General features: G+C 45.7%; 2 protein-coding genes across 2 annotated transcripts in view; both read right to left on the minus strand.

Annotated features, from left to right (window-relative positions):
- Positions 1-20,970, minus strand: part of LOC144158566 (uncharacterized) — a 53,254-nt gene extending 32,284 nt beyond the window's left edge. Inside the window, exon 1 of the mRNA XM_077689519.1 lies at positions 19,558-20,970. The gene's annotated coding sequence lies outside the window, so the exon portion shown is untranslated. The remainder of the gene's footprint in view (positions 1-19,557) is intronic.
- On the minus strand, positions 908-19,601 carry LOC144158565 (uncharacterized). Its single transcript, XM_077689517.1, has 5 exons — positions 19,464-19,601; positions 13,870-14,006; positions 13,641-13,703; positions 9,367-9,466; positions 908-6,299 (listed from the first exon to the last, which is right to left on the minus strand). The coding sequence occupies exons 2-5, from the start codon at positions 13,976-13,978 to the stop codon at positions 5,165-5,167; spliced, it is 1,407 nt and encodes a 468-aa protein (XP_077545643.1). The 5' UTR covers positions 13,979-14,006; positions 19,464-19,601; the 3' UTR covers positions 908-5,164.
- Positions 20,971-26,199: the final 5,229 nt, after the last annotated feature.

Genomic DNA, 26,199 nt, shown 5'->3' on the forward strand with positions numbered 1-26,199 from the left:
GCTTTCCGCGGTGCTCGACACAAAACATTGCCGTTGTACACCGCTTCCCATGTTTTGCTTACCAAATGAGGCTCGAAGTGCCGTTCGCAGAGGTGGTCGGTAGACTGTAGGATGCGATCCTTGCGCGGAATGGCATTCCTCCACACCCGAAGGCGTTGTTCTTCTTTCGGCGCAGAAAACAGCGAAAGTTTCTCGGTACAGGACTTGTACCCTGTCTTGCAGCGTGGGGCGAAACACTTTTTCCCCATCGCTTTTACATGGCCATACGCACGTCGTAGAAGCTCACAAGGTCAACCAAAACGTTCAAAGATCGCGGACAGTTCACAAAAAACAGAGACGACAGCCTCGTGGCGGAGCGAACTGAAATGGCCCCTAGCAGCTTTACTGGATTTACGCACCGTCCGCGGCTCGCATGGCCCCGATACTCCTAGTGCCCTCTGGTAGAAAGAAGGCGAACCCGAATAAGTTCTCTATGGAGCTGCTCTGCTGCGCCTCCGAGGCGATCAGTCACCTCTCCTTCCTACACCGCGCCCACGATCATTCATCATCATTGTCAGAGAACGTTGGCTTTCCTCCATGACGTTTTTGCATAACATCAGAGAGAACACTAATCATGGAGGAAAGAATACTCAGGAGAGACCCCTAGCACCCCAATACATTGCGAAAAGTGTGGAGGAAGTCACGTTAATTTTCTTGAGCCCATGGACAATGTTGCTTACTTGTTTACAACTGCGGCGGCCAAATTTGGGCGAATAGAACGGACAAATTTTTAAGGCGTTTGGTATGTGGCTGCCTCGATACGCTTGCAAACCAGCGCAGTCGCTACGAAAAACGTTTTTAAATTAGGCCAGTTTAAAAACTCTGCCGTCGGAGGCGTCTGCGTTCGCCATCCCTCCAGCCTGTTGCTATGACGACGACAAACGCTACTTTCCCAGGCTTAAGAGCTGAAAAATCGTCCTTTTATCTCAAAAACGAAGGCCATCTTTCGGTTGAAACATTGGGTGAGGGTTAGAATGGGCAAATTGAAGGCCAAAATCAACAGCTTAGAAGATGACATCACCCCGAGGAATTAGCGACGAAGCTGTTTTCGCTTCGAAGCGGGAGGGTAGGGCGACGCCACGCCATGTTCGTCAAATCAAACCGGAGACAGCAAAGGATGATGGGATAGAGTGCTGGGCTCCGTGGGCTCAAGTAATGGCGGGAATCGGCTTCACAAATGTGACGTCAGGGCCTCTCCTAACTTTTTCTTTCCTCCATGACACTAATGCTTCACTTTAAAATAGAAAGTCGACACAGCTCACATAAAGAATGCCCGATCAGCTTGGCCCTCTGATGGCTGCTGTTCGTGTACTCGAGGCTTCAGTGATAGAATAAAAGTATTTGGTTTAAAATAGTGAAAACAACTTTTTAGAAAGTGCAGATACGGTGAGGGATATTTATAGGGGCCGTGAAGACAAAAGAGAAATTTTGTTTATTAAAAAGACAAATTTGTCCCCATAACAGTGATACCAATTTTGTCACCAATGTCAAAAAATTACCTCAATATATTACAGAAAACAAAAATGCAGCAGCGACCGCGAAGCCTTTTTATTGCCAGGTCTCTATCATGTTCACGCGATTGGCGGCAAGGAACACGACTGTGATTATAGTGGGGCCTCGAGTTTTATCTGATCTTATCTCTTTACCGCGAATGTGCAGTTAACACGTAACTGCTTTTATTATTGCCCTCCATTGCGTGACTGTTGATATCAAGTTGTGCAAAATTGGAGTTTTTACACCAACCGCTAGTTGTTTAAATTGAACAAGGTTATTTTTGCGTGCGAGAACTCCGAGTTGAGGTGAAAATTCCGCCATTTAGCCGTCACTTTGATATTCACTTCTGCAAATTTCGTCTGTTCCAAGCAATACTTCGCCAATAAAATACAATTAAACTGTGCCATATATATGTGATGCACATGCTTTTGCCTCAGCGACATCTCATGCAGCTCACGAGTAAAAAGTAGGCATGCACAATATTGTTATCCAATGTTCAGATGAATAATACATTACTGCAGATTGAGGTCGATCAGTCTGGATATTTGACAATTTCTAAGTATTGGACAGTAATGAATAGGGACGGTTTCTTCCTAAAATGACACCAATTTGAGGTGTTTTTTATGCTTGCGTTAGTTTTTCATTCATAATAGCAGCATTCCCTAGCATGCGCCTGAGCTTCGATGTCAAACATGAACAAATCGAAGTCAAGTGGGCATATGCCGACTTCTGTATCAAGAACAAAAGCTCTGTGCAGTCATCGCCTCCTGTAAAAATACAGGAGGCGATGGTACAGTAAAAGCTCGTTAATTCGAACTGCAACAGGGAGCTGCGCTTAAAATGCTTGGACAAGTCCTTTATTGCTGCCAGCCTTTTGCCGCTAAAGGTGACAGCCAGCAGCTCTTGCTCTAAAAAGTGAATGTAGCAGAAAGCCTCATCTTCAACTTCATCATAACTTAAGTGATTAGCGGCATAATCACATTCCATCCCGCCGTGACTTCTGAGCGGGTGCCAGTACTGGTGCTCCATTGTTCTTGTCAATGGCAGCAACAGATTCTGCACTTTTGATGCGAGAGATGATGTGCCATTCTATCAGTGCACCACACACCCCTACGCTCGCATGCACACCGAGGTAATCTGCAAAGACTATGTCTTCCAAAATGTTCACCAAGGGGGTTCACATGTTTTTACCTCTTTGTAGCTTCCCTCTCTATTGCGGAGGCATCGCAGCAGAGGTTGCGTTTCTCTGAGTGTTTGTCAGGCACCAAGCCATTGGTATGGTGGCGCATAGCGCAAATTATCTGTGGCGGAACCTGCTTGCGTTTGAATAAATGGGCTATTTTAGCGACGGAAAGTTTGACAAGTTTGACATCCACCTCAAAGCAGCCGTATGGCTACAGAGGAAAGCTATACAGCTTCCTCAGAAACTTTGAGGTTCAAGAAAAATTCTACCTGGTGCAGGATTCGAACCCGGGACCACAGCTTACCCGGAGCAGTCGCTATATCAACTGAGATAACCAGGAGGCTAGTCGTTCGTAGCCCGACAGCGAATTGATCAACAACTAGAAGTGATGGACAGGGGTATTTTCGAAATAGAATTTTATCAAATTGCAAAGCTCGGAATATCCATACAGTTGAACAGCGAGGTTTTGCGGCACGCCCACGGGTGGAGCTTCTTTGCCCACTTTTTACTGTCGCTGGTATGTTCGTGCAAACTGAAGATCAGGCTTTGAGTTTTCAAGGGTATAACTATAACAGGATCACCAGGGGCTGTGGTACCTGGACTACCTACGAGTATTTTTAAAAAGGGAACCTGCGTGTTGAGTATAATTTAGGCACATTTTTTGTGCGGTGGTTCTATTAGAAAAGGGGATGTTTATTGTGTAGCCAGGAGAAACATTAGAAATACACATTATCAGTGTAAGCCACAGATTTATTATATGAACATGTTTGAGCAGACATCACTCTGCGAACTAATATTATGAGCCAATGTTGGCATCACTTACACATCTTCTGTTAACTCCGCATAAACCACCGACATGCGAAAAATTGGGCGAGGGGCTGACAAAGTGCGGATCCTATCGTTTTGAGTTTGGTGCACAAGTTGCGGAGCCATGTACTTGCAAGAGCCACGTGAGCCCAACCATTAAAAGAAACAGGTGCTAACAGTTGGTGGATTAAAAAGAAAACTGCATTGAAAATTTCAATTCTGCACATGAGGTTGGCGAAGTTGCAAGTAGTCATCTTGTTTCTGGCGTAGTAGACAAGAGTCCTCGATGATGAAACTAATTATGCTGTACATCTGCATCCAAACTGGAGCTGCTGCTAAAACAGCTGCCTTCAATGAACGTTCAGTGTATAAAATGCGAAGCGATAATCAACTGTGGTCGAAAGAATAGCTTAGGATATCGATGTCGAAATTTATCCATTTATCAGCCGGTGGCTTTGTTAAAGTGGAAATACCATATTTACTCGAATCTAACGTTCCCTCCGTTGTAACGCGCACCCGCTCTTCACGATCTGAAGAAAAAAAAGCGCCATGTTCTCGATTGTTCCGCGCACTACACTCATTATTTAATACAAAAATGCACTATTTATGGCCACCAAGACAGTCACCACGATGACGTTCCAGAGCAGCGCCGTCGGTGCCCCGGCAGCTCTGTCGTTATGGGTCTCCGAGCCACTCGCTGCTGCTGCACGTACTCCGCCAGCGGGTCTTCTATTTGGGGATATCACCCCCTCTTTGGTCTGCTGAACCCTTCCCGTGTCACCTTGCTAGCGAAAATTTTCTCATTCTGTTTGCGCCAGTCCCGCAGGCAAGTGTCCGGAACACTGAACGCACGCGACGCGGCCCTGTTTCCACCGCTTTCTGCGCACAAGATTACTTTCTTCTTAAACGCAGCATCGTGGTGAACCCACCGTGTCTTCGCCGTGGGAAATTACATGGTTGAAAGAACAGAGGGACCTAGAAAAAGGCTACGCAGACACAAACATGCGCCGACTACAAAAGCGCTGGATACGCGTTCAGTAGTAAGGCGGCCATCTTGAAATGTCGATGGTGATACGGCGCTGCTGTTTTGAGTCGTAGTCTAATGTAACACACATGTGATTTTAGGACCTACATTTCTAGAAAAAAGGTGCGCGTTAGATTCGAGTAAATACGGTATATAAGCAGTTGACTTCTCATTGCAGTGATAATGACAGCAGTTTATTTGCTTTTGTTTTCACCCATTGAAATGATTGCTCAAAAATTATTCCAAGCAAACGTTTATTGTAGAAGTCATTATTCACACCTAGTCGCACGTCTTGTAGCAGAGCTTTTTTATGTCACGATGAGATGCAGTGTCTATCACTGCAGTCCATTCTCTCATGCTAGATATCATGAAGACTTCTTAGCAGGTACTGCCACATCACAGCCTCCTGTTTCACCAAGGTATGTTTTCGAGTGAAGTTTTTCCTACCGACGGATGTCAAAATACTTCCAAAAAGCCAATATGCAATTTTACCTGAGTAATGAGATTTCCTTGCATAGCAAAGCTCGTTCAGCAATGTTTGTAGATATTGGGCTTGTCAGCACGCAATCTCCTCTGGCTTACCAAGATAGCTTTCTGGACAACGCTGTTATGATACACTACACAGGGGGCTTTTTGCAAGTGTGCTTACTTTCATGTGTGACGAGAGATCTTTTTTGTGCAAAGCCTTTTTGACAGACACTACAAGCATAGGGCATATCATGAGTGTGCGTTCTTTCATGCCTAGTAAGGTGCACTTTCAAAGCAAAACCTTTTGGACAGGTGCTGCAGACGTAAGGTTTTTCGCCAGAGTGCAATCTATTATGATATAGAAAACTCTCTTTGCGAGTTAGGCCTTTCTGACATGTCACACAGAAATACGGCTTGTTCGTAGCATGCGTAGCCTCGTGTTTGACAAGGTACTCTCTCCGTGCGAAGCCTTTCTGACATAGAGTGCATGAGTAGGGCTTTTGGTTGTTGTGTGTTGTTTCGTGCTCAATAAGCTCTCCTTTAGACCTAAATCCCTTCTGGCAAGTGCTGCAGATATGCGGCTTATCCCCAAAGTGCAGTCTCCTGTGACGCAGAAGTCCCCTTCTTGCAGTGAAGCTTTTCTCACATATATCGCACACGTATGGCCTCTCACCAGAGTGCACCCACTTATGCTCAGTCAGGTCACGTCTTATAGCAAACCTTTTGGTGCAAATATTGCAAACATAGGGTTTTTCACCAGAGTGCACTCTTCCATGCTTAATCAGGTTGCTTTTTCCAGCAAAGCTTCTTTGACAGATGCTACACACATAGGGCTTCTCTCCAGAGTGCAACCTTTCATGAACAACCAAGGTGGATTTTTGAGAAAAGCCCTTCATACAGGTTCTACACGTGTAGGGCTTCTCTCCAGAGTGCACTCTTTCATGAGAAACCAAGGTGGATTTTCTAATAAAGGTCATCTCACATGTGCTGCACTTGAAAGGCTTTTCATGTGAGTGCTCTCTGTAATGATAAGTCAGGTGCCTTTTTTGAGTAAACCTCTTCTGACAAATGCTGCACACGTAGGGTCTCTCACTGCTGTGCACTCCCATGTGATTGTCCCAGTTGCTTTTTTTATGGAAGGCTTTGTTGGACACAGAGCAGGTGTGTGGCATATTACTGGCAGCCACCGTCACATGTGTGGTCTTATGGTCGCTTAGTTGACAGGAGAGGCAGAAATGAAGCTTCTCCCCGGACTGCACTCCGTCACTCTCGCTGGCAAAACTCCTAAGTGGACGGAATGAGACAAGAGATACTGCATGAAAATAAAATAAAGATGCAACAAACCCATGTTCTAGATAATAAGTGCACAGCATTTGTGCAAACACTCCCGCGGTCCTCTGTATTAAGTGCTAGCATTCGTCCAAACACTACTGCAGTCCTCTCTGTAGGGAAGGCCCAAGGCATCTGTAAAATTCCTACTATTCCAGATTTTGCCTGAGCCTTTTGTTCTAAAATTTCTTAACTGTTAATGCATTGGAGGGCATTTGCTCACACATACACAGAAGATACTGCAAGTCTACTGTTACATTTTTTACCAAAAAATACCCTACCAGAGCCATTTAAAATGCATTGAAGCTTCTTAAATATATTGCTAAAGCTGGATCAATTTACAATCCGGACACCTTTTATTGGTAAAATGTGTAAATGTTTTGGGAGGTTAGCCGAAATTGGGAGTGTTTTACTTAGAATGCACAGCAATGACACAACCTGATATGTGCTATCTTGTTTTTACATAGCAAAAGGTTTTATGTTTGAATAACTTTGCACATCGAGTTTCTGGAGATCTGCACAGTTCCTATGTTTACCAACAAATTTTCTGCCGATGTGGACGTTAAGCTTACAATGCTGTCATTGGACTCACTGCATGCACTTATAGCAGATGCTCCATCTATGCTGTTGTGACATTGCCTCCATCGAAGCTGACAGCCCATGAAGCTGAATGCGAACTAGGCAGCCAATGGGGATTGAGTGTTAGGTGTGTTGCGAAAGCTTTTGCAGCACCCAGCTAAGTTCACACTTTTGCCAACCTATCCACGTAATGCGTCTCTGCAAGTACCTTCCAAAAGTTACAGTAGGTTTCTCCACAACAATGCAATCGCAGCCACCACGCACACGTGTGATGACCAATCAATATAAATCGTAGCATAACCTGGGTGCTACTGTCCACTTATTTACAATAAAATACAAACGTGTGATAAATGCAACTAAAAGTGCACAACTGCTCTGTCATAATTTATCAGGATTTCAGTAAATGACACAGTATTACACCATTTTGGTGGTTCGACAAAACATGGCTACAGAGAACCAAAATTAAAACAGGTCCTTATCAAGCGATTGTGGTGCACATTGTACTCAGCCAGAAATGAAAAAGCTAGTTACAATCTGTTTCTATTAGCCCAAATTGTGATTGGAGTAGTGAAGCCACCAATTGTGGGCTTGCATGAAGCTGCCATATGCAGGAATGTGGCCAAAGTTGCAAGCAAGGGAGGGGACACAATTCGTATATTGCATTTGTGTTTTCAAGACCCACTATAAACAGCGAACTCACAATTTGAGAAGTGCAGTGCACCGACATGTGGTTAGCATCATTCCTATTAGCCTTCACGGTCTCCTACCACACAGATGTCAGTAGGTTCATTCAAAGAATCCATCTCGTTCAGACCAGGTGGGTCTGGCACGTGACACCTGTTGTCTCATACCCTTCAATGTGTGCAAATTCAGTCATCTCATTTTAAAGGCTTTTTTTTAAAGGGAAGAGCATGCTTGTGGTGAAGACATGGGAACTCTGCATATAGTAAACGTGCACCTATTGTAAAATATAGCCCTTGCTTCCAATGAGAGCCTATAAAATGCAATGCAGCTATTATTGAACAGTCTACTTCTGAAATGTCCATAATAAATTGCATTTTAACTTAAAGGAACATTAAGGAGCACCTACAACTTTACTTTATTAACAAACAGTTGAAGTTGTGTCAAAACACTGAAAATTTGGCATAGCACATCAAAGCTTAAAAAACCAGAAGGGCATACAGTGTGCAATAACCCTACATTGCGTAATAGTGTAGCCATGTACTTTGTTCTTGCTCTGGTTGATGTAAGAGTATAATTGGGTGATCAGAGCTCCCCTGAGCCCAAAGTGTCATGTGAGAGAACATCGGGTGTGATTGTTAGTAATTCCCTTCGACCTCAAAAGCTCCTGCACCATTTGGAGGGCCACTCAAGATGTGGTGTCAACTCAGCCCGTAAAACTAAGTGTTGTGTTACTTAGTGACTCATGCCCATTTCTCTTGCGTAACTGCACCATAGCCATTATCGCTAGAAAACATTTCTCATTTGTAAAATTCAAGCTGCAGCTGCAATACAAGAAAACTATTTTAATTTCCAGTTAATATGTTATCATTTAGCAATAGCTGTGCACTTAGCGCAACGTTTGTGTATTATGAGAAAAAAGGAAGACGTTTTTAAAGTGCCTGTAATCTCCGTAGCCTTTAGCCAACACCGCCTTTTTACTTGTTTTTTGCAGCCTGGTAACATGAATATGCACTAACGGGCCAAGCCACCACCCTCTAAACATGGAAGATTTGCTGCACACTGTCATAGCACTCGTTTTTCCCATAATGATGGGCAACCAGGGTCTGTTTTCACAAACTTAATGGTATGAACACACTAGTGGCATGCATTGTGAGATTTTCCCTACTTGGAATACAAACTGAGCATTTGTTTGAAATAAATTCCTAAAACGTCATATCCGATTCTTATATAATATTGTCACGAAGCCAAAGACGACGCAGTTCTCTCTCTATCAAAACGCTATCTCTATCAAAAGAGATAACACGAGTGGCTAAAAATAAAGAATGGAACACAATCTTTCACATGGCACACGGATAACACCGATAACCCAGTCCAGCACAGCCGGTCAGCACAAAGCATAAACAAACCCAATGCATGGTTTGCAGCAATATTTTTTCGATGTTCACTTCAGGAAAAATGTCAAAGTTGCTGCACCGCTGCACCGTTCATTGACTGGCGTCGTGCCACGCGGCAGGTGAAGGTTACACTGGCTCACTACCGACTTGCCATAGTAGCAGTTCCCTAGTAAATGATTTGCTGCGGTACATCCTAAGATTAGGTACCACTTGCATTTGATTTCTACGATCACACCTTGCAACAGTTTTTGTGTATCAGATACCTTATGCTCAAGCATAGAAAAATGAATCTGTTTTAGCCTGGGAATTCTCCAGTGTTCATGTACTACAAGAATCAGCATCGCTAGCACCAGCACATTACCCACCCTTCGTTGCTTAAATGTAGGTGGCAGGAGCATGTTTGAGGAACAGCCCCTTCAGGGAATCTCTTCAAGGCTCCAGGTATGAGGTTATCCATCTCCAAAACTGAAAAAAAATAGTCAAAGCAGCTAAAGGCATCAACTCTTACACAAATGCAGCGTCAGATAAAATATAGGAATGCACCGAAACACCAAATGTAAGTGTTCGTCTTCCCCTAGTACTTAGTGGCACCAGGGTCATCACTACAGACTACAAGTGTTTGCACATCGCCGTCCAGTGTTAAAGTGCATAAGGCATGAACACTGCCTAAATACATAGTGGGATAGACGGAAATCCGCTGGGGTAAGTGCAGGAATTCCAGATTAATTTAGGAATTTCATTTTGGAACAAGAGCGCCCTGATTTGGAACAGTAATTGATAGTAAACATATCAAAATCTTTAAAAGTTACAACTGGAGCTATTCATAGGAAAAACATTTCTGGGTGGTTCGGTAGATACATTAACACTAAACAGCAAGCAGCCTAACGGAATGTTTTCCCCAATGCCTCTCATACAGTATGGTGAAATAATTGAAGACCCTGGAAGCCAGTTTGGTGTCACATAACTGGAAGTGGCTTTGAGAAGAGCTATCACACAGTTCTAAAAAGGCATAGCCCACAAATGTTTTATTAATATGAAGGCCTAGCTCCTCTAAAGCACAAAGACGTCATGATGGTACACTATTGGATAGGCCTCTGTAGGTGTTCTTATATGCCAGCAAGAATACAGGAAGCTATTCATTGAAGACTGGAAGTTAACGTTCTTAAAGGGACACTGAAGTGATTTGTAAACATTGCGCGATCATTTGTGCGAATTGTAGTCTCATGTCCCTAGGCCATGTTCGGACCACTCAGTGCATTTACACAACTTTATTTTGGAGAAAAATCAATGCAAAAGAGCTGTCCTCGTCATTGCATCCTGAAAGCATATTTCCTATGACGTTCCGTAAGACACTTACTCAAGGTAGGCTTAGCTTGACTGCGCTACTGCACGGCTCGCTGACCCTCTGAGAATGTCAGCTGACTGGCTGGCAGCAGGACATAGCAATTCGACCACTTAGTTAAAACTACGCTATGACATGATTTATGCCTGGTAGAATGCCCCTTTAGTTTGTCAGATGCAACGCTTCACTCACTGCTTCTGTAGTAGAAAACCTAATACCAATTAAAGGTGGGAGAACAGTCAGCAAAGTTTATATAGGTGCCACGAAATTAAAAGCAACAAAAACTTTCAAAGCGTAAAACCAAGGTATGAAAAGCACTTTTTGCGCTGGGTAAACTAACACAGCGGTCAGCAGCACGACCACATATTTGCAATCACTTTTCCTACATAAGGAATACAGCAGCTAGAGAATATATTCATAGGAATTTAAGGGACACTTACTGCACAAGCGTTAGTCAAGAAGTAGTCACCTAAGCAGCTGGGAATGCCATAAGTAAAAAAATAAACAGGCTACACGATATATAATTTATATTTACATCCCCAACATTGCTAGCATTGTGGCAGAGTGGTCTGAGGTACTGTGTGAAGTGTGTCGCAGTTTAGAAAGTTTGAATCCCCAATAGGACTTCGGTTTTTTTGCACTGATTTTCTTGCACTTATAGGAAATGTTTTCTTTACTGAATGTACCAATTTGCATGCAACCTTCATTGCCCCAAGAGTGCGTACGCAGATTGTGTGCAGACTGACACTGAAAAGCTGATGAGCTTCCATTGGCATGGCGTTGACATAAGCACCAACTTCTGGCAGGCACAGTGCTGAATCACCTGACCCCCCAGCCTGGTGTGAACATGCCTCTTGTGACACAAGAACGAGCCAGGCAAGTTCCAAAGGTAGAGGCGAAGTGCCTCGCAGTTAAGCATCTCTGATGACGCAGAGACCATTTAGCCACAGGCACAACGTATGCCTCGTCTAGTGAATGTTAGAATTTTAAGCAGTGCTGGCAGGCTTATCTAACCCATTCTGCAGCCCAAACATGGCAGAAGAGCAGTAAGCCGATTCTTGTATCGAGAATGCCCAACCGATGATGACGTCATACGCCAAGCATGTTCCACAGAACCGAAACTAAAACTGGTTTGAATTTCAATATGGGACATGGTCTAATCACACCGCAACTTGAATATGCAGTTAGTTGTTGTGGCCGCCACCAATGTGGCATCTTTATTTTTCTTCTTCCAGGCATTATAAATTAAATGCTGCTTTATCAACAGGACAGACAATGATGGGCGTGTTTGTTTGAGCCAGTTTATGCAATGCAAACAAAAACAGAAGTCTGATGAATTCACTTCAGCACCTCTTTGACAGCTGGCTGTTAGCAGCACACCTTTTGAGCAACCTACGCTCTGCTTCCCCATTAGAAATAGCGCCAAGGGTTTTATATTTCTGAAAAATCACCAAACACGACCTCATAAGTCACCACAAGAAAAGCACAGCACAGTGCACGGAATGAAACCAAGATATCTTTCTTCTAGGCTTATTGGTAATTTATTACAACAGTGTAAAGCTTGTTACACAAGAAAAAAAATAGGGTGATAGAAGTGCCAACTACTACTGCTTATGCTGTTTGCTCCTTACTCCATCCTTGTATGTACTGCACTGATTGGGATTTAGAAAAGACAGCGTGGCTCTTCAACCGAAGCAAAGCGTGCAAAAAGATTAACATAATTTGCAACTCTGAATATGGTCGTGATCACAGCAACGTTAACTTGAGGTTAAAATATAATTTAAAACTATTAAGTGAGGCTTGAATGTATTTAGAATTATTTACGAAACACTACCAATTTGTTTTACACGCTACCACTCCAGAGTGGGTAGCAAGGGTCACTGTCCGCCCAAAACTAGCATAAGAATCAGAATGCCATGGAAAGTAATGCATTAAAGGTGCTTGAAAGAAACCATTACATAGCTTGTAATCCAGCAATGAGCAAGCAAAGGCCCCTGCACTGTGCAGTCCTGAATATTTTTTTAAAGCAAAGGCTGTTCTTAGTCCCACCAGTGTCTTTCGGTGCTTTTATAAAAGACGAAACTCTGGCCGAAGTTTCATTCAGGGACAAAGCTGGCCACTAGCAGCGCCTGTCAACGAGGAGGCTGTGTTGGCCTTCGACAACGCTTGCTGGTCTATTTCCACCAGTAAAAACGCGAGCAAACTATTCAAATTGTGAGCACCAATCTGTGTGCTGTGCTAGTGCCTATTTTGAGGGGACATAGACAAGAGCCTTGTACGGTCGTGGCTGATTCACCTTGCTCTTCACCTGCTTCCCACGACCATTATCATTACCATGTCGTACCTCATCTGTTTTTCATAACCATCCACACCATTATTCTTGGTGCTGGAGTTCTGGGTTCTGCTCCGAATTAACATGCTGTGCCGACTGCCTCCAAGACGCCTCTCCTGTGTGACGGCTGTCCTTGACATCTCCCTCAATAGTTGTGTGTCAGTTATTGTCGTGTATCTTAGCTGTGAGATCAAGGCCACGTGTGTTACAAAGCCATGTAGCGGTGTTCATTAGTTGTGACAGGCAAGGCAAAGTTTTCGCTGTTGGAGAGTAGACATGTGGCGTTTTCAGTTTTTGAGTAGCCTTTGATTTGACGCCTAGATGATACAAGTTACTAGCACCAGAAATAAGCAGTATACAACCCTGAGTGATGTGCTGCACTATACAAACCCGGACTTAGCACATTGGCTGGCGACAGCGTCTGCGGAAATTGTGACTACCCACTGGGTATAGAATGAACTTTACTGCACGGGCACAGCGCCTGCAGAAATCATGTATCCTTTCTTTTGTATCTACCGTAATTCATTGTCCTCTTTTCACACTCCTGTTGCCCCTGTGCCTTGTTTTATGTAAAGTACATCCCTTGTATGAGGCTGCCTCAGTAGTATTTCCAGTTGGCAGCAATGCTGTTTCGAAGGATACTTGACGAGCACGGCTGATCGCAGACAGCTAGCCTCCACAAATGATAGGAAAATGAGCCTGATAATGCTATTGCATTTAACTTTGGTGCCAGTACACCTCTACTTCAGAGTATGTCCACTCTACATACCAGAAGCAGCACACCTGGTGTAACTGTTATCCCGCACTTAGGCTAAATTGTCAAGGCTTGAAAATATAGCCATGCACAGTGCAACAAGAACATTAACAAAATTGTTCATAATGGGTGCAACAATCAGATTTTTTTTGTGAACACTGCATGTACCTTACAAGAAATGCTTACAAGAAAAAAATTCTGAAATTCTAACCTGGGAAGTCCTCATCAGTTTGGCAGCCCACGCTGGTGAGTGACACAAGGGCACACTGGGTGCCTGCAAAGAAAGTTTGCAGTGAGCAATGCAAACAGTTAACGCAGAAAGTTGGGCAGGTTGGTGGCTGACTAAGGAATTCATGGTGCATTCGAACATTACACAGGACAAAGCTAAAGAAAGGATGAAACACACGCTAGCTAGTACTAATGTAGAGTAGGAGCATTACCTATAGCACAAGCACTGACGGTTGCCTGTATCTCTTGGCTGCAGGATACATCCGTAGACACTGCCATGATGCAGCTCGTTGGCATCGGTGACCTTAAAGAAGCTGGCATTCTCCACGACTGTGTTTTAGATTGTCCTCTGAAAGCAAAAAAAAAATCAGTAGCACCACTGAAAATTCTAACAATCACACACAACCCCATGGAGATGGCATTATGCTGATTGCCAATTTGACTCCCTCCAGAGAAAAGTCAATTGATGCAATTTTACTGTAACCAGGTACACGTCTCAACTGTTCAACCTCCTTGCTATACGCCTCGAGCGCGGCCTGTAGGGGCGCCACTGAAATCTCCCTAGCGGCCCGTTTCGAAAGCAGCCGCGGGAGTCCGCGTCCCGCTCCCCACTGTCGCCGCTGCTTTTGCGGCACGTTCACGACCAATATTTACTGTTTGCGGGTGTTTGAAATCCATGTTTATGCAGAGCAGTCATTCTGTTCGCAAATGGAGTGTGTTTACAAGTGTAAATGTGTCTGACGCGATTTTAGTGTGGTATGTTCGGTCTGTATAAGTGCCACGTGTTGGTCACAGGCCAGCGCCGCGTAACCGGCGTATGATGGAGCCGATTGTAGTTCCACTGCCCTGAATTTACTAACACTGTCTCCGTAACCACCGGTTCCTCAGATGTTCATGCTACAGGTATACCCTATGATGTGAATAAATTTTGTGCGCTTACATATTCAGCGGAGCACTCATACCTGACAGCACGCCAGTTACATTTGCCAATATTATACCTCTGATATTGATCACCACCGTTTACAAGCCAGTCTGTGTTAATTCCACAACAAAATTACGATGGACAATGCATTATACTCGGGGATCAGCACACGACAGAGTCGTCTTGTCGTGAGGTGAGTGCCCGCAAACATTCATCTGCTACCTATATCCTCTGCGAGCAGCGCGGAGACGAGCTTAGAATATAATCCGCATCCGTGACTAAATGCTTCTTCGAAATATCGTCATATGCACAGGGAGCCTGTAGAATTAAGCAGAAATGGAAATCAGAGGCCCATATCACATGCCACACTCTTCCAACGACCCAGTTCATCACTTGTTGAACAACGTTGAACTACCTACCCGGTATACTTCCAAAAATGCGTCCGCCGTACGATCAGTTGTTCGTTGAAGTCGAAGAACAAAAGGACAGTGAACGCGAGATATACGTTCATCGCTTGATTCCGCTCCGCATGCACAGTGTCCCCCTTCCCTAGGGATTCCCCCACCTATGTTTCGCGAAATAGCAGTGCATTTCGCGTATAGGTAGTCAGTCTGGTGAACCCTACCTGGCTGAAGTTTCGACGAATGTCTTTAGCATGTCAAAAGCTGCACTGTTTTCTTTTTTTTGATATCCGTTAGAGCTATTATGTTTCTTCCGCACTTGCACAGCAGTTATTTTTCCGTGGTTTCATTAACTTGCTTTGGTTCTTGCTATAAGGCGTAAAATATTTAACAACGCACAGGCTTGGAATGTACTTAACATTTTCGCATGGTTTATAGTCTTATAAAGCGCATAAGTTATTGTCCAGGATTGGGTAATCATATGCCTGAAACATATTTTTCTGCTACATATATATTCGAAACGAAGTCGCATTCGTTGTCCACGCTAGAGCTGTGCACGGGCCAAAACTTTGGGCCCGAGCCCAGCCCGGGCCCGGTGCTTATCGCAGTATATAGGCCCGGCCCAACCTGACGAAAAAGGCCGGCCTGAGACCTTAACCTTATGGCCCGGGCCTGGGCGGGCTTGGCTGCGTGTTTCCAACCCAAATACCAGAGGGGCCCGCGCCTGATTGGGGCACGTTTGGAAGCGAAAACTACCTCAAGGCGGTAAAATTCATCGTAAGGGAAATGATAACAGGCAAAACCAACATTAAACGGGCAAAACAACCCCAATTAAACATAACAAGTCCTTATCCGTGCTTTTACCGCGTTCAACATGGTAAAAAGCGCACTAGACGGGGACACAAGAAAAGACAGTGACACGGGACGAGCAACATGTAGTTTCTGATATCATAGAAAACCTTAATATTGCTTCACTGTGCCGGGCCAGCCCGCGTCTTCAACATGCAGTTCCTGATATCATAGAAAATCTTAGTATTGCATCACTGTGCCGGGCCAGCCCAGGCTGTCACGACGGCCCGCCCCGTCCGAAGCATTTGCATTTCGGCCCAAGTCCGGCCCGGGCCCGGGTGAAAAGTAAGTCGCGTGGCCCGAGCCGGCCCCGCGGGCCGGGCTTTCGGGTAAGCCCGAGCCCGTGCACACCTCTAGTCCACACTGCAAAATGAATTTAACCTTTCACTGCGCCAGTATCAGGTCTAAACGAGGCGACAGTAGAATTTATTTGTGCTTCACGTATTTGGAGGTGGCAGTGGTGATATGCTGCTACCGTCACCGACATCCGGAAGAGTGGCGACGAAGTGCGCAGAACCATGTCCCCGGGTAGCTCTTGCAGGCGCTCGCGTACTCTACGAAGACGCAGCTGCTTTTTAAGTGAACTAAACGTATTCTTTGCTTATAGACGTCACCATAACAAGTTTTTTTGGGGCGCGGAAAGGCGAAAAGAAGCAAAACAGAACCAAAACACTGCACGAGCCCCTATCAGCCACGCACTGCAAATCCCGTCAACACCGCAGAGAAGCGGCGGCAGGCGGCGCAGCGATTGTGAAGCTCGAGGCGTATAAGAAACTGAGCCACATCCGCTGTTCATGCCTTGTGCTCTAGAAGGGCGGGAGTATGGACCATATTATGTTGCTCTGCATGTGCAGTATGTTTTGCATTGCCAAGCTGGCTGGTGGCAGGCATAAGTCTTAAAGGGGCATGAAGACAAAGTAAAGCTTGGTTAATTCAAAAGATAACCTCGCTAGAATAATTTTACACTACTATTAATGAAAACTACACTCAAATAGGCGATATAATGAGGCCAACAGATAATAGGCATGTGACTCCCGCCAAGTTTCCGCACTGAACTTATGATGTAGGATAGGCTACTTGGTGTGATCGGCTGAGGACGACAAAATTGAAAACAAATTAAACATAGATCATAAGCTTGCAGGATGAGCTATTTGCCCTTGAATAGTGCATATTCGTTGCGTAGCAGTAAGAATCGTGAGGTAGACAATGGAAGTTCTGAATCGACCTGTGACCATAGAAGAACTGCGCACAATGCTAGGGCAGCCAACGCTACCTAGCACAGCTGCCTTTTACCCCAAACTGCCGACATCGCGGCTCCTGTGATGTAGCCGACGTGCCGGCTGCGGTTGGCACGCGCTGCAACGCTGTGTGTATCAATCACGTCATGGTTTTAGGGCCGACGTCTTGCTGTCCAGGCGTGTGGGGATGGTGAAGACGTCGGCCGGTCTGGGCGCACGAGCACGCTGGCTTGCGCGCGTACAGACCGCCAGCGGTGCGACAAGAATGGTGACGTCAGATGCACCGTCCTGTCATGGTGGCTGCTCGGTGTTCGTTTTGTCGAAACCTAAACTGACACTAATAAACGACGCCGTAAGTGATTGTTTACGGTGCCATCGATCGTGTAATATGCCGGTCTATGATTAGTGGGCTAACAGGCACCCATAGTAGCGAAAAAAATGTAACAAGAAAACTTTGTGTCAGTACTCCTTTAATTTATAGAATTTAGCTGGTGAACTTTACATTGCTAGTCCTGAAAGTGTGTCCTGGAAGGTGCAGGCTCAATGAAGCGCTAATTCTTGGCCTTGAGTGATAAGATTGGCTAGGTGAATACACAGACTCCCAATAAGAGGCGAAATTAGTTTCTTAGGAGCACGTCTAAACTTTTATCTTTAGCACGTACACGTTCGGTGCCATAGTCCATTGTGCTTTAAAGGAGTGCTGACACAAAATTTTTGTGTTAAGTGCTTTTTGCTGCTATGGGTGCCTACCAGACGCGCTCGCTAATCATAGAATGGCACATTGGATGGTTGATCACAGCGTAAATAATTATTTACAGACTCGTTTATTTGTGTCAACTTGGGTTTAGACAAAATAAACACCGAGACGGCCACGATGACAAGAGGGAGCTCGTGAAGCCACCGTTCTCGTTGCACCACTGCCTTTGTGAATGTGTGTGTGAGTGCTCAGACTGGCCATGGTCTCCAGTCCCAAAAGCACGACGTGATACACATGGCGGAGCAGCGTGCGCTAACTGCGGCCCGCATGCTGGCTACGTCGCAGGAGCGCCGACGTCGGCAGCTTGGAGCCAGGACGGCCAGGAGGAGCAGATGGCGTAATACTGATGCCAATTGTGAGAGCGTATCCGTTCTGGGCTTTCCCATGCACCCGAAAATTAAAATAGATTTAAAATATGTGATAGTGAACGGTTACTGTTTAAACTTGCTGGTACATGTCGCCATACACAAAAGAAGCTTTTTACATAGTTTTTCAGCTTTTATATTTTAGGTCAGTACTCTTTTAGAGGCAATGACAAGAGATTTTTGTTTCGACGAATAGCCCTACGACAAACTTCCCTACATGACAAACTGTCTTGCGATGAATTCTTTTGTTATAAAATGCCCTATTTTGCATTGTCTTTCGAAGAACGGTCCGTACGCCTGATTACACTACCTTTGTTAACATTGTAGAGACTTCATTTCTACACTACTGAAGCAACTGTCCTCTGCTACAAGAACTTGGTTTGGACTGCCACAAGAATCCAAGTCACGCAACTAAACAACTATCATGTACAGGTTAATTTTGACCAAGAATCTGTCCAAGGTTGCATCCGAACCAATTGGTGTATAGTAGTATCGCAGTAACGAAGAAGTTATCGTCACTAACATTACCAAATGATGGAAATATACATACATGTACCCTTTTCTAACTACGCGTGACGTGCTACAGCGTCGCTGGTCGTCGACCATCAAGGGTGTAATAATAATCAGTGTCTAGAGGGGTCCTCGGAGGCGTTGCCAAATCACCCCCCTACCCGGCGACCCATGTCCGACGCTGGCTAGTCAGTGAGCGGAAGCGGTTTGTCCGGTTAGGTAAAATCAAGACAGACTGATCAGTTGCAGTTGCGAAACGACACCAGCGAGGATTGCTGTACTAGATGGGAGCAGTCTGTTGATTTTTACCTAGCCGGCCAAACCGCTTCAAGACAGACTGCTCCCATCCAGTACAGCAATCCTCGCTAGTGTCGTTTCGCAACTGCAACTGACCAGTCTGTCTTGATTTTACCCAGCCGGGTAGGGGGGGTGATTTGGCAACGCCTCCGAGGACCCTGCCGGGACGGGGAAGGGGACGGAAGGGCGAATGAGGCACGCACACAGCACTCGCTGCAAAGCGGGTGATCTGCTTGTCTCACAGGAAATGCCATAAAAACAGCATCACCTCAGCCACAAACCGCACGAAAAACACAACTGCTGCCGATGGGTGGCCGCGCGAGGAATTCACACATCTCCGTCAACTTAACGAAGGCCACCAGACTGCCCGAAGCCGCGCACACAAGCCGCCCGATGCGTCAACAGAGGTTCTGTACACACAGCATGGTAGAATACACGACGAACACCACATAACAGGGCAGACGTACCTGCTCAGGAACAGCTGTGGGGTGCCGTGAAAAAGCAGCTAACGAGATGCTCAAGCGTTTTGACGAGAACACACGACGCCGAGCTCAGGCGCGTTTGGACACCAGCACGAACCACTTCGCTGGACTTCGCTGTCTTGCGCAGGCGTCACGACTTTCGCACATGCCTGCTCACTGTCATAAAAACCACGCACAAAACAACACCGATGCACAGTAGGGTCACGCAGAACCGCGGCGCAGAAGTACGAAACACGAATGCGAAGCAGTGAACACACACCAGAGCCACATCGTGCGATTCACTCCCGTTGAAGTCACTTCGTACTCTTTTGTGAAGAAACACCAAGAAACACGGAATACTACGAGCCAGAAAGCGTTCAGTCGAACGGTTCGAGCCGCGACGTCGTTGGCAATCGTTACGTCCCGTTCTCGCACACGAAAGTCACGTTAACGTCGTTAACGTTATGCCTGCAACATTCGCAAGATTCGCAGTATCTACAGTCCCATCCACGGTGTAGGAAGGAGAGGTGACTGATCGCCTCGGAGGCGCAGCAGAGCAGCTCCATGGAGAACTTGTTCGGGTTCGCCTTCTTTTTACCAGAGGGCGCTGGGAGTATCGGGGCCATGCGAGCCGCGGACGGTGCGTGCTAGGGTGGCTCCGGTCTTTTCGGTACAGGACGTTTCGGTACGGGTCGTTTCGGTACGGTCTTTTCGGTGCACGGACTTTTCGGGACACGGGCGTTTCGGGACACGGACCTTTCGGGATACGGGTGTTTCGGTACAAAGACGAATTTCGGCAAGCGCTTAGGCGGAGCGCGTTGTTTATACGGGGTGGTTGCAAGCGCGCAATTCGTACCTATTTATTACAGATGTTCTTGTTCGCGATTCTCCGTTATTTTAGGCAAGGCGATGATTTTGTAGCCTTGCTAGAAAAAAAAACATTGTTTATGTATTAAATATTGGCTGAGATATTTGTAGCACTTAAACAACATAATTGTTCATTATTTTGTTTTTTAGTGACTTATTATCACCAGTATCTTATGTAACAAATCAGTGACAGTATCATTGTGTTTTTCACTCGTTTTTGACGACTTTTTATCCCCTGTTTTTTCTTCCAAAATCAGGGAGATCAGAAATTTTTTTATCACTTTGCGGAGTCCCTGCGATAACGGCTGCGTAAATGAGTGCCACCGCACGGGGAAAGGAACCTGTGATTTTATAAAGTAATGACGAAGACGTTGCAATTTCTAGGTATTCTGTGTTTGTGTGCGTTGCTTTCTTCTGATAACGCAAGTACTTATGCATTATTAGCAATGCATTATGGAAGGCACGTATTGTATCTTGCTGCACGCTTCCGTCCCGATTTATTCGTATAGTTAGCAAAGACTGCGGCGGGTTTATTGTGTTTATTAATCAATAGTTGGAAAATTTGGAAGCGCCCTAAACAGAGTTTGGTGTTTGATGGGCACAAGCGTCCTAAATAGAGTTTGCTGTTTGATGGTGTGTGATTTCCTCAATATTTCTTGTTGGGGCATTTTTGTGTAAAACAGTGCAATAGACATGCATATGTTCGAAAAAGCTTATTAAGCTTGTAAAAACACGTTGCAAAAAGTAACAACGCAAAACTAAAATAGATATTTGATTCATGTGTGCCCGAGTTCAGCGAAATTCAAATTGCCTTCGTGTGCCGTAGTCACCGTGACCGTAGTGGATAGCACTGGTGCACCGCAACATTTTTTTGCCCATACTGCAGTTTAAATTACTCGCAGAGGTGGCTGCGTCTTCGCAAAGAAGTGTTGAAGCCACGGTCGCTGTCGTGCCCCAAATAGCGTGCATGCGCTTCGGCCTTAAAATTCACATACTAAGCCGAGACGTCCCTAAGAACCTGTGTTCTTTCGAAAGGGTATTTTCGTTTGAAGCGACCATAAATTCATGCCACTGAAATCCAAGCGCGCGTTCTATACGGCGCAGTACGAGGCGCGTTTCCATGCCCGTGGCTACCGAAAACCCGCAGCGCATGGCCCTCGTTCGAGTAGCGCCACCTACGAGCGCATACGTCCGCGCCGAACCAAGTTTCGCCGCGCTCGCCCGCCGCGTTGAGTCACCTCTCCTTCCTACACCGTGGTCCCATCCAACGGTGCGTTACCTGAGCGTTTCATCGTGGGAGCGGCGTTTGAGGGCGCCGCAAGCGTCTGTTCCGGGGACGCTAATTGCTATTTAGCCGGGCATTACCGTTCGATGGCGTAACGAGTTTTCTGTCGAGCGCATTTCCAACTACGTACACGCGTTGCGCAAACACGCTTGCGCATATCCTCCTTGGCGCCGTGCGACCGAATACACGGCCGTACGCAGGATTGTAAGGCCAGTAAGAAAAATCACGCACGAAGCGATGCGAAGGAGGACACAGGAACGCGGCGAAAACTTTTCTCGAGCAAAAACCAAGAACAAGAACAAAAAAAGAATCGCCCCAGCGTGGTGACAGCGGCGCGTGATTGCGTGGCAGCGTCTCGCTCGCTGCCGACGACGCCTTGAGGTAAATGCTCGCGAAGGACTGGAACACAAATGTTGATTTGAATCTCCCGCCCTGAGGCCGCTTTTACGAGTCTCGCGGAGAAGCATGCAGATGGCGCCACGCGGCCGCCTAGAGGCAGAAATGCTTTTAACTCGTTCGCGCCTCTCCAAACACGCAGAAACGTCCCCCTCGCTAGGGGCACGATCAAATGCAGAGCATTTCCGGGGGCGCACGACGTTAAGTAGTTTGCGTTACGTTAACGTTGTTGCATTTGTGGCAAATGCTGACGAGAGAGCGCTCGTCAGCAGTAATTTGAATGAGTCAACGATATAAGGCGCGTTCGTAGCGTCCCAATCTGTGTCGGCTTTGTGGCGCAGTTGAAGTACAGCACCGTGCACATGGGTAAGGTGGCTTAACATGGGTACAGCACCATGCACATTGCGTTTCGCCCGCAGGGTCGAGGGATCGAAACCTGGCGCCAGATAGTATTTTCTTTTACATAGTGTAGGGGGTGGAGTGCGGACAAGGACGGTGCGGACTACGACGGGACAATGCGGGCGACATCGTGAGTTACTGAAATGCTCTGCATTAAAAAAAAAAAAAATTCCCGGAAGCTTGCACTTCAGTGTGAGCAATGTATTGCAACAAGTCTATTTGGGTGTGTGCCTGTACAAATGAAAATACAAGTGTTATTGCAACACCAACTTGCGTATAATACGTAGGTCTACAGGATGCCTGGCAGAGGTGATCACTTGTCGGCATGAGTTGGTCTGCTACAGTGACTACTTACAGGACCAGCCGGCGCCCTGCACAAACTGCTTCGAAGGCGCCCCGCCCCCCTTCGGTGTAGACAAGGATTCCACGCAAGCGTAGCGCCATATATTGCGTCGCCCACTCAAATCTGTGCAACCTTGAAACTGTTCGCCACACCTTCGGCGTAAGAAAAAAATCATAAAAAGTAATAAAAACGGCTATTGCTCTGAAGAGTGATTCCAGTACTGACTTCTAAAAGAAAAACATTGGCAAAGAGTCGAAGTTTTATCCGCATACAATATTCTTTAAAAAGACGTAACCAAAATCAAACAACGTTGTAGATATTTTGGGGAACTGAAATTGTTTTCACTTTCGTGAATAAATTACGCTACTCCGAAATGCTGTGATCTGCTTTTCACACAGTTTAGGAATCCTTAATAGCAATCGATCTGTGTCAGCAATAAGAGAAGCTGGAAATCTCCGTTGCTGCAGTGTAACTCGATATTTATAGTGTTGTGTGGGTGACGTCGTACCCCTACAAGCTTATAATTAGAGTTATATTTTGGGGAATGCTTCTTTTTTTCAGCTTCTCAAACTTCTTGTGCCATTGCTTTGAAAATGAATGCGGTCTTGGCTTTGCCAAGCAGAGATTTATTATGTTTATTCGAAACTTTAACTTGGTCGCACAGTAATTACTGATGCTCTTGGTAGTTAATGCTTCTTCCTTTGAAAATAACTGAGTGTTGCTTTTGTGGCCCTAACATTGCGGACGGTACAGGCAACAGGTAGTGCCTATTTGTGCGACTAAGATGATGACAAAACCGACATTTGCATGACATGGCACACTCTTGCTTCTGCTAGGCAGCGGATTATGTCTGCTTATAAACCTGATATGGATGGCTTGTTGGTTATAGCCAAGCTGAAATTGTGAATATAAGCGGTGTAGCGGTCTCTTATTTCAGTAAAAAGAAAATGTTGGGATTCACATTATGAAGTGCGAAAACTTAGTTACAAAATTGGGGGAAAATAACTAATATGTATAATTTTTCAAGGTCTGGTGGCAATAAGCCATGCAATAATTTTGACCATTTAAAAAACTCTTTTTATGTAAGGGGACTTAAATATCACTAGTTAATTAATTAACTATTTAACTAATTAAATATATCCCATCCTATCGCTCTAAGAAATGCAAAAAAAAAACAACAAATGTCGTCACGCACGCGCACTACAAGAATCTTAAATAAGGGTTCCTCAAGCGGCGAGTTTTGTGGAAAGAGAATGTGAATATTTATATGAACGTATCAAAAATTAGTGCAGCTTCCACTAGTGGTGCAGGGCTGGAAAAACAGAAGAGCTAGCGGCTCCTCTCCCTCCATCGGAAACGTGGCTGTTGTACCTCATATTTATTTCCGAACTTTCCGCTGAAAGTTCTCCATGACTGGCAGGCCCGGATCGTTTCCTCCGCAGGCTTTCCCATCTCTCCCAAAGTGGACCACGTTAGCACGTGCTAGGACCAGCGAACAGGTCCGAAACAAGCTCCCGCGCTACAACGCCAAAGGAAATGGTGTGCGCTCGGAATGCGATGAGAGCTCAATCAGATAGGTGTCGGTTTCATAACTTGAGGGACCCAGGTTTGTTTGCGACCACGGGAAGCGTGTTTTAAAATTTCTTTGTGGCCCTAACATTGCGGACGGTATCGGCAACAGGTAGTGCCTATTTGTGGGACTACGATAATGACAAAACCGACATTTGCATGACATGGCACACTCTTGCTTCTGCTAGTCAGCGGATAATGTCCCCCGCCGCTGCTAACCCCGTCCCTCCGGTGACTATGGCGTGGCCCAATGGTAAAGTTGCCGGTTTCACAGCGTAAAGGTCCCTGGTTCGATTCCAGAAACCTCCATAACCACATTTATTTCGTGGTGCTTCGATGCTTGTTGGTGCGACCGACTCAAAAAGCTCGCCCTCAATAGCTGTGCGGTTGAAACATTTCAGGGTAAAACTAAGGCAAGTGCCTGATCACAAGTTGTGAAGTGCGGTGGGGAGCTTCCAGACTGCCGCAGTGTCAACACTTTCTTGTAAAACAAATTGGCACACATCTACTTTTGTATCCTAAGATGTAAGGCGGGATAGCGGTGTTCCGACTCCTACTCAGTGATTTCGTACGCATTTGCTGCATTTGCGATCTACGCTTCACGAGCACTAAAGGTCATCGAAGAGAGAAAGATTAGCAACCAGGGTTTTGAATCGCCGTGGCCCAGAAAAGACAAAAGCTCTCTGCTGTTCTGTGGATTAAAATGTGCGCGTGAAAGGTTGCGGATGCGGGGTGTTGGTCAGTTTGAGCGAGGGGGCGTCAGTGTCAGTGTTTCAAAATGTTTATTCTGTGCTTTCTAGGCCGGGTTGAACAATTTTTCTTTTTACCAACACACACACACACACACACACACACACACACACACACACACACACACACACACACACACACACACACACACACACACACACACACACACACACACACACACACACACACACACACACACCTTTGTTCCGGAAGTAACAGTTGTGGTTTAGGAAATCGGGGTAAACAGATGACAGGGAGCTCAAGGGTCACGTGAAACCTGAAGAGTAGGGCGCCAGATGTCGCAGCTCCTTCTCTTGCCCTCTCAATCAGCTCGCGCTGATCTTCAGGTAACTAGCTGGTCAAAGCTGTCTCCCATGTCTCGAAGGCGTGGGATATATTGCGTTTCCTGAGGGTGCTCTTCAAAAGCACATAGTTCTGGCCGTTTGGCCGCACACTACGGGAGCGGGGCTGAAAAGAACGCCGCCGCGAGTGGAGAATGCCGGTGCACGTTTTTGAACTTTGAAATATTTCGAAAATTTATGCGAAATTTTCTGATGGTGCTACTGAATTCGAAGCCAAATCAAATTTTGCCTTATTCGCTTCAATATTTCAATGTTTTGGTTATTCGCACAGTCTTAGCGCACACATGTGAATATGTCTCCATTTCGGCTGCTCCCGCCATCATGTCTAACTATAACCGAGAATCTAATGAAAAGTTCTCCGGCAGCAAACGTGAAGGGTATGATATCATGTCTACAAGCCCCAGACAGAGGCTTGATGGAGGAGGAGGGTGTTTAATTTGTCTGACAATAGCAAGCCCGCTTTGGAATGAGAGCAACCCACTGCGGTGGATCAGTGGCTAAAGCGTGGTGTTGGTGAGTCCAAGGATCCAGGTTTGGTCCTGGCCACGGTGGCTGCTTTTCAAATGGAGGCAAAAAGCAAAAGTGCCTGTGTGTAAAGATTTCGGCGCAAGCTAAAGATCCCTAGGTGGTCAAAATTAACCTGAAGCCCTCCACTACAGCGCGACGTGCAGCCCAGTGCTAGGTTCAGCAAGTTAAGCCTCCAAAACTGAACTGAATTTTAATCAGAGCAGTTGAACTGTAAGTTGGTGTAATCGTTAAATTTTCTTTTTT

Source organism: Haemaphysalis longicornis, unplaced genomic scaffold, assembly GCF_048455015.1.
Source record: "Haemaphysalis longicornis isolate Haplotype H1 unplaced genomic scaffold, Haemaphysalis longicornis Haplotype H1 scaffold_10, whole genome shotgun sequence".
In the NCBI taxonomy this organism is placed as follows: Eukaryota; Metazoa; Arthropoda; class Arachnida; order Ixodida; family Ixodidae; genus Haemaphysalis; species Haemaphysalis longicornis.